This window comes from Desmodus rotundus, chromosome 1 (assembly GCF_022682495.2).
Source record: "Desmodus rotundus isolate HL8 chromosome 1, HLdesRot8A.1, whole genome shotgun sequence".
Classification (NCBI taxonomy): domain Eukaryota; kingdom Metazoa; phylum Chordata; class Mammalia; order Chiroptera; family Phyllostomidae; genus Desmodus; species Desmodus rotundus.
Genome location: NC_071387.1, coordinates 2,297,956 through 2,309,732, shown reverse-complemented (window position 1 = coordinate 2,309,732; position 11,777 = coordinate 2,297,956). Strand labels below are relative to the sequence as shown.

At 63.5% G+C, this 11,777-nt stretch overlaps 1 protein-coding gene across 7 annotated transcripts in view; it reads right to left on the bottom strand.

Annotated features, from left to right (window-relative positions):
- CCDC187 (coiled-coil domain containing 187) overlaps positions 1–11,777 on the bottom strand; it is a 41,110-nt gene extending 29,333 nt beyond the window's left edge. For 4 of the 7 annotated variants that reach the window (XR_008426243.2, XR_008426239.2, XM_045196912.3 and 1 more), the window contains exons 1-6: positions 11,627–11,776; positions 8,481–8,652; positions 6,010–6,350; positions 5,146–5,651; positions 3,678–3,770; positions 242–376 (exon numbers count right to left, since the gene is read on the bottom strand). Coding sequence is in view for 5 of the 7 variants with exons in the window: in XM_045196912.3 (XP_045052847.2) it covers positions 242–376; positions 3,678–3,770; positions 5,146–5,651; positions 6,010–6,107 (832 nt within the window). In the remaining 2 variants the exon portion in view is untranslated. Of the gene's footprint in view, positions 1–241; positions 377–3,677; positions 3,771–5,145; positions 5,652–6,009; positions 6,351–7,975; positions 7,996–8,480; positions 8,653–11,626 lie in introns of those variants that run through there. The other 3 variants (XM_053919360.1, XM_053919361.1, XM_053919349.1) reach the window with 3 other exon arrangements.

The following is an 11,777-nucleotide window of genomic DNA, read 5'->3' as shown; positions in this document are numbered from 1 at the left end:
CCCAGCCTCCCGGGGCCCAAAGGGGCCTCTTGGGGACAGAAATCTTGCCCTTAGGCTTTTAAATATAACAGTTTCGCAAAGTCCCCCCACAGTGGTGGGTTTGAAGGGCGTGACAGGTCACTGGGAGGGAGCCGCTGCTCTGGCAGCCGGGTGCCACCTCCTTCCCCAGTGGCGTGGAGTCCGCCCCCACCCCCAATGCCACAGCAGAGCAGGGTGGAGCCGGAGGTGGAGGCATAGGTACCTATTTCCACGGTGGGGGCCGGCTCTCTAGAGGCTGCCTTGCTCTGAAGCCTGGGGAGGGCGGGCGGAGGCCCAAGCAGCCCCCTTGCCAGAGCTTGTCCTTTCCTCCAGGCGTGAACGCCCACGAGCTCGGACCCTTAAACAGAGAGAACACACCCACAGTGGGTGCTGGGGCCCAAATGCAGCCCCGGGGGCAAGTCCCCTGGGTCCGGGCCCCTCTGGGGCAGGGCCTCACCCCCAGGCCCCAGGCAGCCAGGATAACCCGACTTCCCTGACCCTCAGTGTCCCCTTCAGGAAATGGGGGTCATAAATCCAGCTCCCTACAGTTCCATCCGTAAAACCTCAACACAGGCCCAGACCCAGCGCAAGCTTGGTGGCACAGAGCGAGCAAGACGAGGACAGCAATGACAGCAAGCCCCAGCATGCACGGGGCAAGGGGGAGGGTAATGTCACAGCTGGTCAGCTGCATGGAGCTGAAGGCGATGAATCTGTTTTTAAGCAGGCGAGGCTCGGTGACAGTCGGGGCTGGGGGATCCACAAAGACGCCAGGCTGGCAGGACGAAGGGACTGAGAGGGCACCCCAGACACAGACGTGCTTTCTTTAGTAGGTGTTGCTGCATAACAGACATCACGCATCAAGCGCTACTTATAGCCCCGGTCACACGCACCCAGTGCCGCCAGCAGCCCCGCCATCGCTGCGCAGCCGTCTACCAGGCCCCGAGAGGCCGGTGCAGAGTCCAACATTAGCTGGCACACATACCCACGCACAGAGACACATGCATGCACGCCGGGACCCACACACACACATATGCACACATGCACCAGGCACATCCCACAGACACATGCTAATGCACACACAGATGCACACAGACACACGTGCAGACACAGGGAGATGCACGTGAACACACATGTGCACACACCCAGAGACGCAAGGGCGCATATACACGTGCACGTGGAGACACACACAGAGGCACACACATATATGCACACACCGACATGTGTGCAGACACACAGATATGCACACAAACACACATGTGTGCACAGACACACATGAATGCACACAGAGAGAGGCACATGGACACACGTGCAGACACAGAGGTGCATGGACATACATGTACACAGACATGTGTGCACTGGCATGCTCTGCCCCTCCCCCAGGGTCAGCCCAGGACAGCAGATTGTCCAAGGGGAATGAAGATCATCCGGGCCAAAAGCTGCCCCGTCCCTCACAAAGGGGGACATTCCTGACAACCAAGGGGGCCTCAAGGCAGAGACCACCCAGGAACTGACCCCCGGGGGCAGGCAACCGGACAGGGCCAGGGACCTTGCCCCCCCACCCCGATGGCCCAGACCCAGAGATGTCAGCCACAGGCCTGAAGCTGGGGCTGCAGGAAGCGGAAGGGGCCACACAGGGCCATCCTTGTCGGGGCCATGCCCCTAGGAGGGACCCCTGAGGCCACACACAGGCTGTGCCCTCTCTGGAACAGGGCCCCAAGACCCTGCTGTCTCCAAGTCACGCCTTTTGTAAAGCCACGTCCCTCTAGAAACACACCCCCCGAGAGCTAAGTCCTCCGTAAGCCATGCCTCATAAGGGTAGGCTGGGGCAGCCACGGCCACTCTGGGACACGTTTGCCACCCCCCACTGTCCCACCGCACCCCTGGCCATGGCCTCCTGCCCCAGGCCCTGGGGAAACTGGAGGTTAGGAGCTTGGTCTCAGGGGTCCCAGGCCTGGGTTTAAATTCTGGCTCTGCCTATGACTAGCTTTGGGCCTTGGGCAAATGACTCAACTTCTCCATGCCTCAGTTTCCCCATCTATAAGCATCTTCCCACAGAGCCACAAGGCTGAAAAAGCAGCTGCCATAGGAGCTGAGCCCAGAAGGGTCAGGACCCCGCTGGCTCATGGCAGAGTCAAAGGCTGGGACTGCCCCCTGGCCATATCTGGGTTCTGAGGGGGCACAGGGGCTGGGGCTCCCAGAGACACTGCTCCATCCCGGCCCTTGTCACTGCTGGGCTGCAGGAGAAAGGCCTGGCTCCCTGCGCTGGGGCACTGGGCTGGGCCTGCCAGGTAGAGAGGGGGCTGCCACTGGCCAGGCCGGCTCAGCACCTCCGCCCACGGCACCCCCCCCTCCGGTCCCCCCCACGCTGGGCACTCAGCTTCCCCATTAGCCTGCCAGAGGGTCTGGGTCAATAAATGGCTCCTGATGGGCACATTTTCCCTTCTGCTGAGCAGTTTAATGGCAATTAATTTTTTTACGAGAGGATTTTTAATCTGCGGAAATGGGTGAAGTCCCCAGGTGCCCCGTCAGAGTCCCGAGGCTGGCCTAATCTATGATAAAAAATGCAAAGTGAGGCGCTACCATCTGAAATTAAATATCGGGCTTCATTTTCCTCCGGCCGGATGGATGAATATTTTATAACTATTGTGATTTAATTTTTTGTTAACTACAGCAAATCTCTAATTCGTCCAATTCCCAAGCCCCGCGACTCCGACCTCTGAACCCACACTCATCTCTCCTTAGCCCAGCTGTGGCGGCGGCGCTGACAGGGACTAATGGTCAGCGCGGTCGGGGCGAGCAGGGCGACAGGCCGTGAGGATGATGGATGCGGCCCGTGGCACGCCCTCTGACCCGGCGTCGGGCCGAAAGCAGGTCATTTCTCAAGCGAGCCATTAAAAGAAAGCAAACCAAAAAGAAGTGGAGGCAGGGGGAGACGACGATGCAGAAAACCGTTACATTTTGTGCGCTTCAGCAGGGCTTCTGGCATCTTCTCCATGTCTCCCAGCATCCCTCACTCTGCGGTGGGAGTGGGGTTCCTCCTCCTGCCCACCCCCACCATCACCTCTCAGCTGCTGAATAAACGCACCTGCCCAGCTGAAGCCCAAAGCCTAGCCCACCACCAGCGCTCAGGTGGGTTTGCTACCTGGAACTCCAAATTCCAAACCGGATCGGTCAGAGAGCCCACCCCTGCAGCCGGTCTTCCCGACGCCGGAGGCAGCAGGACCCCGAGAGTGCCTCACGTGACGCCGTGTGACGAGAAAGCAGGCACACCTGCCAGCCAACGTGTGGCGGGCCCACCGGGCGCACGCTGGTCAGACGCAGGTCAGTGCGCCACTAGGAGCGGTAAAGCCTGGCCGAGGGCCTCTGGGACCGAACACGGGGCTTCGTGGACTCGCCCTTCATCACGAGGGACAGCCTCCCGCGTGGGCAGCCCCACACACCGCTGCAGCGACAGCCGGGCTCCACAGTCGCCCGAGGTCCTCTGTGCATGGCAGAGCCCCCCAACTCGAGCCCAACCCCTCGTGACCCCAGATGCCCCCAGCAGTCAAACAGATGCTGGCAGCCCCCCACCCTGCACGGGAAACCATGTGCCCCCCGAGTGGGCCAGACTGTGAGCTCAGGTCCCCGAGCCCTGCCAGCCCCAAAGGCACCAGACCTACCCTTGTCTTTGGCAGCTTTTCGGGTGGACAATGTGGAGGACTTCTCTCTTTTACAGGAACTACTTTTCACGCTTTTTGGGTTTTCCCGTGGAACTTCAGGGAGAGAAGAGAGGGAGGAGGGGAGGGGAGGGGAGCGGTGATGCGCAAGCTGGAGAGCAAGAGTCCCCTAATGGGTCCCACAGTGGTCCTGCCCGCTCCCTGGGCCTGTGTGCCAGCGTGGATGGCTGAGCACAGGGCTTGAGGGGGCAGGCATGGCTGCCCAGGGCCACCCCCTGGGGGACCCCCTGGCAGGGCTGAGCTCACTGCACCCTCCCTGACTCTCCACAAACTCTAAGTATCTGGTGGCCGAGAGCCTCTGTGGACAGGAACAGCCTCCCGTCTCATCTGCACCCAACTCAGGGCTGGGTCATGGAGCTCATGTTTGCTGAGTGAATAAGTGACTGACTTGGCCCAGGGGTGAACCCAGGGCAGGGCAGCTGGCCCCCTGGGAGACAAGGAGTGAGAACCGGAGTCAGAGGGGACTTTGCACGGCTGGGTCCACCCCTGGCTGGGCAGTCAGGGGGACGTGGAGACCCAGAGGGGGCAGCAGCTACCCAAAACCCACAGCGGTGGACCGGAGGGGAGAGCTAACAAGCCAGTGAGTGCGAGACAGCGGGCAGAGCCCACCACATCTCCACAGGGGAAGAGACTGGCCCGAGCACTCTCTGGCCTCTAGTGCAGCCAGGCCAGCCTTGGTCCTCAGCTCCCTACCGTCCCAGCAGGAGGGACCTCAAGACCTGGGCCCACAAAAAAGGACAAACCTTATGGGACTCTACTCCTGTAAAGACCTAGGGGAGTCAGATTCACAGTAGGAGGTGGGGCCGGGGCTGGCGGAGGTGGGAGTGGGGGTTTCATGGGGACCAAGTGTCCCTGTGGGAACACGCACCATCCTGGAGAGGATAGTGGTGGCGGCTGCACAGCAGTGTGACTGTCCCTGATGCCACTGAGCCATGCCCCGAGCCAGGGTGGGGGAGGCCTGTGTTATGTGTATTCTCCAGTTGTTTTAAACAAAGATATTACCTTAAAGGTGATTTTAACAGAAAAATTCTCCCTGCCTCCTAGAAGAAGTGACTCACCTGCCCGGTGAGAAGGGCCCAGGGCCACATCTTTACCGTCTGCCCAACAGGGATGCTGCCTTTGGAGGTTTCTCTGAATTCCCACCCTCTCCCCTGCCTCCGAACTGCAGGCCATGGCGGGGAACACACCCTGTGCCTTCGAGGACCTTCGGAATCCCCTGCCAGCTGGCCCAGGGGTCCCTGGCCAGCGTCCCCATGTACCTGGCCAAGACACTCACCAGCTAACCCCAGTCCAGCGCCCCCACAGCAAGGCTGCAGACTCCAGGCCCAGGGGACATGTTGTACCCAGGTGGGTCCCCCCCAGGCTCCCAGCCCAGCTCTCCCCCCCCCCACCAGGAAAAGCCACCACTGACCTGGGAAGGCCGGGGCTGCAGGGGGCTTCTTCAGCTTCTGGACCTTCTGCCGGGGGGCTAGTGTGGAGGCTTTTTGGAGGTGTGAGGCGCTGGAGGGCATCGAGGTGCCCAGGGAGGCGCAGCTGCCCTGCCACCGCACCTGGGCCCGGATCTTGTCCCTCAGCTTCTCCAGCCGGGGGCTGCTCTCCCTGTGCTGCCGCGGGGACCCCAGCACCTGTGGGGGCCTCTCTGTCCAGGGCGTGCGGGGAGGTGCACACGTCTCGTGGCCCCCAGAGGAGCCAGACAGGCGGCCCGATGACACTGAGCTGTCCCCATCCTTGGCCTCCTCGCCTGCTGTCCACCATGGGTAGCTGCTGGCCTTCCCCAGGGTGCCTGGCCTCTCGCAGTGGTCTGACCAGGCCATGAAGGGAGCGCCCCGCGGGGCGCCTGGCTGTTCACAAGGCCTGGGCCTCCTCAGGGCCGCTGTGAGGCCCTTCTTGGCTGCAGAGGACTGCAGCCCGTCTGCCCTGGGGAGAAACGCAGACATGGCGGAGTGTCGCGCAGCGTGCCCTCCGTCCAGCAGCCCTGCTGCCCCCACGTTCCTCCCTGGGGACCCACGGACTGAGAAGGGTGTGGGGGCCGGGAAAACGCCCCTGTGCACGGCGGTCCTGCAGCATCCTCCCTCAGAAAAACCCTGACCACACCCCTTTCGTCAGGCACCAGGAGCAGCCCAACCTGCAGGTGGGGAGACTGAGGCCCCGGGTCAAAGGCCCGTAGCAGGGACACTCTGGCCCCACGTCCTTGCTCCTCATGGTGACGCAGCCACCCTTCAGCGGAGGACATGCTGGGCGCGCTGACACTCACTGATGTGGGCACAGACTCTACCTGTGCTTGGTGCCGGCCCGCTCGGCACCCGGTCTCCCGGGGGCCCCAGGGGAGAGGCGGCAGTGCCTCTGGCTGTCTCTGGGGTGGGACTGGGTCATCGCCCCCAGGCAGATTGACACAGCCTCTTTCACAGGACAGCCTCAGGGTCAGCTGCTGGCGTCCATTCCTGCTCCAGGTGGCCTGGCCACTGCCCCGCTGGGATGCCGGCTGGTCCCGGTGCCCCGCCCACGGTGGAAAACGTCAGGATGGTCATGGAACGGGGCGGGCGCGGTGGGCTGCCAGGCCCTGGGAGCTTCCTAACAAGCTGCCTCTCTGAGGGGTGGGAGAAAGTTCCGGGTGACCTGTGACAGCACAATAGCAACCCCGTGTCACCCAGCAACCAGCACTGAGGCATTTGACCCCTGCCAGGACGCTGGGGGCTGCTGTGTGTGGTCAAGGAGCTGCCAGGGCCGGGGCCAGGCTCAAGGCTCAGTTTGGGCACAGGAGAAAGGAGCCAGCCCGAGGAGTGGTCCCAGCCGCCCGGAGAGGGCTGAGTGCTCAGGCCCCGACTCCAGCACAACAACAGCAGCCGCTTCCCTGGGAGCCACCGCCTTCCGGCTGCTTGGGGCTGAGGGGTGGGGGGCGTGGCCCCTCAGCTCTCCCCAGCTGGCAGGTGCCCAGGGCACCCTTTTGCTCATAGGCAAAGCAGCTATACCTGCCCTAGCACCAGGAGCCCAGGCCTGCTCGGTCACCTCCATCAGCCTTCCTGTCCCCTTTCTAGGGGCCGTGGCAGGGCGGTGTGGTGGGGAGGCCCTGGGCTCTGAGGTCGATGGCCCCGCTCTTAGTAGGGCCCCCAGGAGGACAGCTGGTTCAAGTCCCAGCCCCGCCCCAGCCCCAGTGCAACCATGGGTGACTGGAGACTCCTCCCTTTGGTGACTGCAGGCCCCTGGTGGGAGGGCGCTGAGCTGGTGACCAGGCAGGGAGCAGTCGCAGAGTGACCAAGACAGTCAGGAGCTGTCATTAGGAATTAATTGCCCTAAAGGCCTCCTTCCTGAGCAGAGCAGCCCCAGGGGAAGAGGAATCTGCAGCCCAAGAGCCGCAGGAGGGAGAGGGGGCCAGGCCCCCTGCTGCTGCCCCAGGTCGGCCCCGTGACACAAGTGTCACACAGAAACACGTGGGCAGGCCCCGCTCCACCGCAGCCCCCAGGAGCAACGTCCCAGATGGGGCCGCCCAAGCAGGAGGGGACTCCTGGCCCAGCAGGAGGACAGCCAAGGTGCTGCCGGCAGCCAGGGACCCTGGCTGCAAACGCAAGTCATCTACCTCGGTCGCCAGGCGTGGTCAAGGGGCCTGGGGCAGGAGGCTGGATTTAATCTGTGAGGTGTGGACCCCCATCCTGTCTGTGGCGAAGGCTGGTGGGGGGGGGAGCTGGCACCCCGCCTCCAGGCAGGCCCTGCTCCAGGGTTGGGAAAGCTGCCCTCCAGCAGAGCCACAGGCATAGGCGTGTCCCTGTGACGCCCTGGGTTTCTGGGAGCGAGGGACACCATGAGGGAGGGACCATGGTGTCCCCCACCCGCAGAGACTGGACAACTGAGGGGACAGGTGAAGACTGCTCCCCCTCTTTGGGTTCCCAGAGCCTCCCCACACCTGGGCAGAATCCCTTGGTCACCTTGCCAAGAACACAAGCCCACCCAGTGCCATCCCACCGAGCAGAGGCCTGATCCCTGTACTGAAGGGCCACCTCCCCCACCTGGCCCTCCAGCCCCCACAGCAGTGTCCTGATGGCCCAGCTCCCAAAAGGGCACGGCGGCCTCCTGAGAGGCCGTGGTGGAGAAGCCCCTCCAGATGCAGGGGCCTGGTGCTCTTTCTTCCCACTAGTGGGGAAATTCAGTGGGGACTGAGGTGGGTCCCGTCCCTGCCTCACGCCCCCCCCACCATGGGCCTCACCATGAGGCTTCTGGATGCAGCCCCCGATCCAAAGCACACGCACCTCCCCAAGGCCTCGGAACCTCCCTCGCCCTGCCAGGACCTCTGCTGATGTCCAGCCCCCAGCTGCTCCTGCCGCGGTCACCCTGCCCTGTCCGGGCTCTCACGCCTGCTGGGATGATGCTGTCTCTGAGCGGGGCTGCGCCCTCCCCCTGGGTCCCTCATGGCCAGGCCCAGGCAAGGCCACCCAGCCAAGGCCACAGCCTGGGGTAGAGGAGCGCCCTCTGCAGGTCGCAGCACTGCTCGCTGGGCCTGGGCAGCCTCTCTCAGCCGAGCCCAACCCCAAGCCCCCCCCATTCAGACCCCGCCGGCCTCCCGCCCTGATGCCACTCTCGCGTGGACAAAGAGGGACCACGAACCAACCTGACCGGCTCCGGGGCGGCCTGCATGGCGGCCTTACACCCTCGGAGACCTAAAGGAACCTTGTGGGACGGTCTGAAACGAAAAGCAGGTCACGGCGGGCAGCCACGTCCTGGGCTAGAATCTCCCCTGACAAAAGTCCTCTTTACCTCGCTGAGCCTGTCTGCGTCTCTTTGTGTCTCAGACGACAACCGGTCCTTGGAGCGTCGGGGTGATTCCCTTTCCTCGGGACCCCGCACAGCACTGGAGCAGTGCCCACAGCGCGTCCGGTTAGGGTCAGCAGGGTCAGCGAGCTCGTGGTTGATTGTTAACTTCGCCCACCTGTGTGAAAGAAGCGCGTCTATCATTTCGTCCAACCCCAGCGGTTCCCCCGCCCCGCCCCCCAATTCAGCACCAGTCAACGCCATGTAAGCCCCTATGGCTCTTTCTTTGACTGTAACGTGTAAAATAAGGTGCAAAACTGCCATTTTTCAGTGCATTTCCTCAATCGGTTGAGGTTTTGCTTCCTGGCAATTGTCATCAGTTTGGCTGAAATAAATTCACACAATTTCTTACAGGTTTGGGCATTTCTGATGCTGACCCCACAATGGTGTGAGTGGGCCTGGTGCCCTCCTACCTCCCCCCGCTGGGGCCAGGGGCTGCTGGGGGGCAGGGGCGGTGTCCAGCTCCAGTCCACAGGCCCAGCCGGCGTCTCCACTCCAGGTCCCAGCAGGGTCAGGAGCCAGGCACAGGGAGATGATGGTCCCTGTGAGTCCCCAGGGCTGTGCTAAGCCACCCCGGACGGGGAGCGTCACCGGGGCCAGGCTCCCTGGCTAGAAGAGCGACCCTTCCTTTGCCTCCTGGCACACGGCGGACACAGTGGTGGAGAGGCCCGGTTCCCAGACACACCAGGTGCCCACTGGTGACCTCGGGCGGGTTATTCAGCCCTCAGGCGTCACTTTGCTCACTGGGCAAGTGCGCAGAACTTTAGCCGCCACCAGGGTGGGGGTTCTTCAGGGGGTCAGAGACACAGAACACAAAGCCACCCTGGGGCCCAACGCAGGCCAGGAACGCTGGCACCTCTGACCTCACCCGGCCACCGCAGCCCAGACCGCCGCCCCCATTTACCGCCGAGCACAAGGCACCACACAGCACCAGCAAGCGGCCCCTCAGGCACCACACAGCACCAGGGCAGCGGCCTCTGCCCTCGCCCGGGGTCCGCACGTGCCGTCTGCCCTGTGAGGAGCAGAGGCCTGGGCCTGACGGCGGGGTAGGGTGGCCGGCAGCGGGGTGGGGCAGACTTTGTGTTGGAAGCTGGCCTCTCTCTGCTCTCATCAGCCCCACTGCTTACTTGTCACCACCTCATCCCTAGAGAAGCAGGGCCTGAGCATGCCTGAGCAGGCTCGGGGGCAGTCAGCAGACCGCGAAGGAGAAAGGCCTGCCACGCCCGCTCCCCTGGGGGCCGGAGACCACAGAGCACTGGGCGGCAGCAACGGCCAGCACAGGTCTGGACGTCGGCATGGCGCCCAACGGCCACCCACTCAGACCCACCCTGGGGATACAGCGGCCCCCAAACTGGCCTTGCAACAGGCCATGCCCAGAAGCCACCAGGCAGCAGGGGCCGAAGAGGGCACAGGGGCCAAAGACCTGAATGGAAGCTGTCTGGAGGCTGAGCTGGGCTTGGTCCCCATCTGGGGAAATGACCTGCTGATGGCCGAGCACCTGGGCACATCAGACCCTGCTGCACAAAAATAAAAGTACACACCATGCCTCTGATGCGGAGCTCACATGCACGCACGCTCATGCTCGTGCACACGAGGATGCCGGGGTCCCCAGAGTGGAGCAAGCAGGGCGGCCCGGGGGCCTGCTGACAGGCGTCATATGGGGTCTGGTCAGGATGGCATCCCCCCAGCCTCAGCCCTTCTGCCAGCTGCTCCCAGGGAGGCAAGCTGATTCCTCGAGGCTGGCTGGGCCCCAAGGAGATTTGGGGCCACACAAAGGTGGCAGATGCCAAGGCAGGAGCAAGGCGAAAGCACAGCCCTGCTTGGTGACTTGGGAAGACGGCCGCAGGTCGGGAGGAGGCTGCCGTTGGGGCCGCCAGATGGAAGCACTGAGGGGTGCGGGGGCAGAGTGAGCACCTGGGAACAAAGGGCCGGCCCAGAGCAGGGGCTCCGCATCGGGGGCGAGACCCGAAGGATGTGAAAGCACGGCTGTCTGCACCCCTGAACACTCGGCCCCAGCTGTAGCAGCCCCCTCTGCTAAGCCAGTGGGAACTTGGATGCAGTGGCCCAGAGAAGCCCTGAGCACTCCTGCCAACAGAGAGGTTGGCAGGGAGCACCACGCCCCAGGCTGGCTCCCCCCAGGCCCAGGCCCTGCCCCCTCCTCATTCTCTTGCCCTGCACCCTCACCCCAGGCCTGCTCCCAGCACCCGCTGTGCAGAACAATGTCTTGAGCCAGCTGCAGCTTGGGGCACCCGCCAGGGGCCAGGCCCTGCACGCAGCACGTTCCCCAGGCAACCTGGGCGGCTGGTGGCTCCTCACTGCAGTGAGTGAGAAAGGTGCTGTCACCTTGCTCACAGTCACACCACACGGAGCAGGGACCTGCCCTCGGCACCGCCTCCCCCAAGCTTGGAGGGCACAGAGCAGTGACTCAGCCTCAGACCCCAGCGACCCAGGAAGAAGCCTGTGGGGACAGACACCCCTTCTCTGGGGACCAAAACCATCCCCAAGGGCTTTTGGCAGTCACTAGGGGCCCTGGCTCTTGGTGGGCACAGCTGAAGGTCCCCTCCTGCCTCCTGCTTCAGCCTCGAACTCACACTCGATGGGGATCTTCCAGGATAGGCCAGCCCAGGGGCCAGGCCCTTTGCCCAAGGAGAGTTAGAGCTGGGCCCATTGTCGGCAGTGGGCCTGCCAGCTGAGACCAAATGCAGAACCGTCAGCCTCAGCCCCCCTTGGGACCTGGGACAGTGTTTACCCCCATTTTACAGATGGGAAAACTGAGGCAGAGTTCATTACACGACAATGTAGTGCCACCTGTGGTAGGACCTGAGCCCACAGCAGGGCAGCCCAGTGAGGAGGGCCTGGCGTTGACCCTGAGGGGCCCCACACCCTCAGAGGGGAGCCCCAGACAGGAAGACCCCTCCCCAGAGGACCACGACAGAAGGGCGGCCAGTCTGCACCCAGCCAAGTCCATGGAAGACAGGAAGGCTAAGCCACCAGCTTGACCTGCCGTGTCCCCACCCCTACCTGCTGCCTGGCTGGCGTCTCCCTCCTACCACTCACCACCAGGGGCCTGGGGCAGGCCCCCCGGCACTCACCAGCTGGAGGGCTCCAGGCGTCCCTGTCTGAGGAAGGGCGCCAGCCGACAGCCATGGCTCAAAGGCCAGCTGCAAACAGTGCCCAGGAGCCTGGGGGCCAGCCCTCCAGGTCCTCCGGAGGCAGGCCAGGAAGCCGGGCAGGAGATTGGGC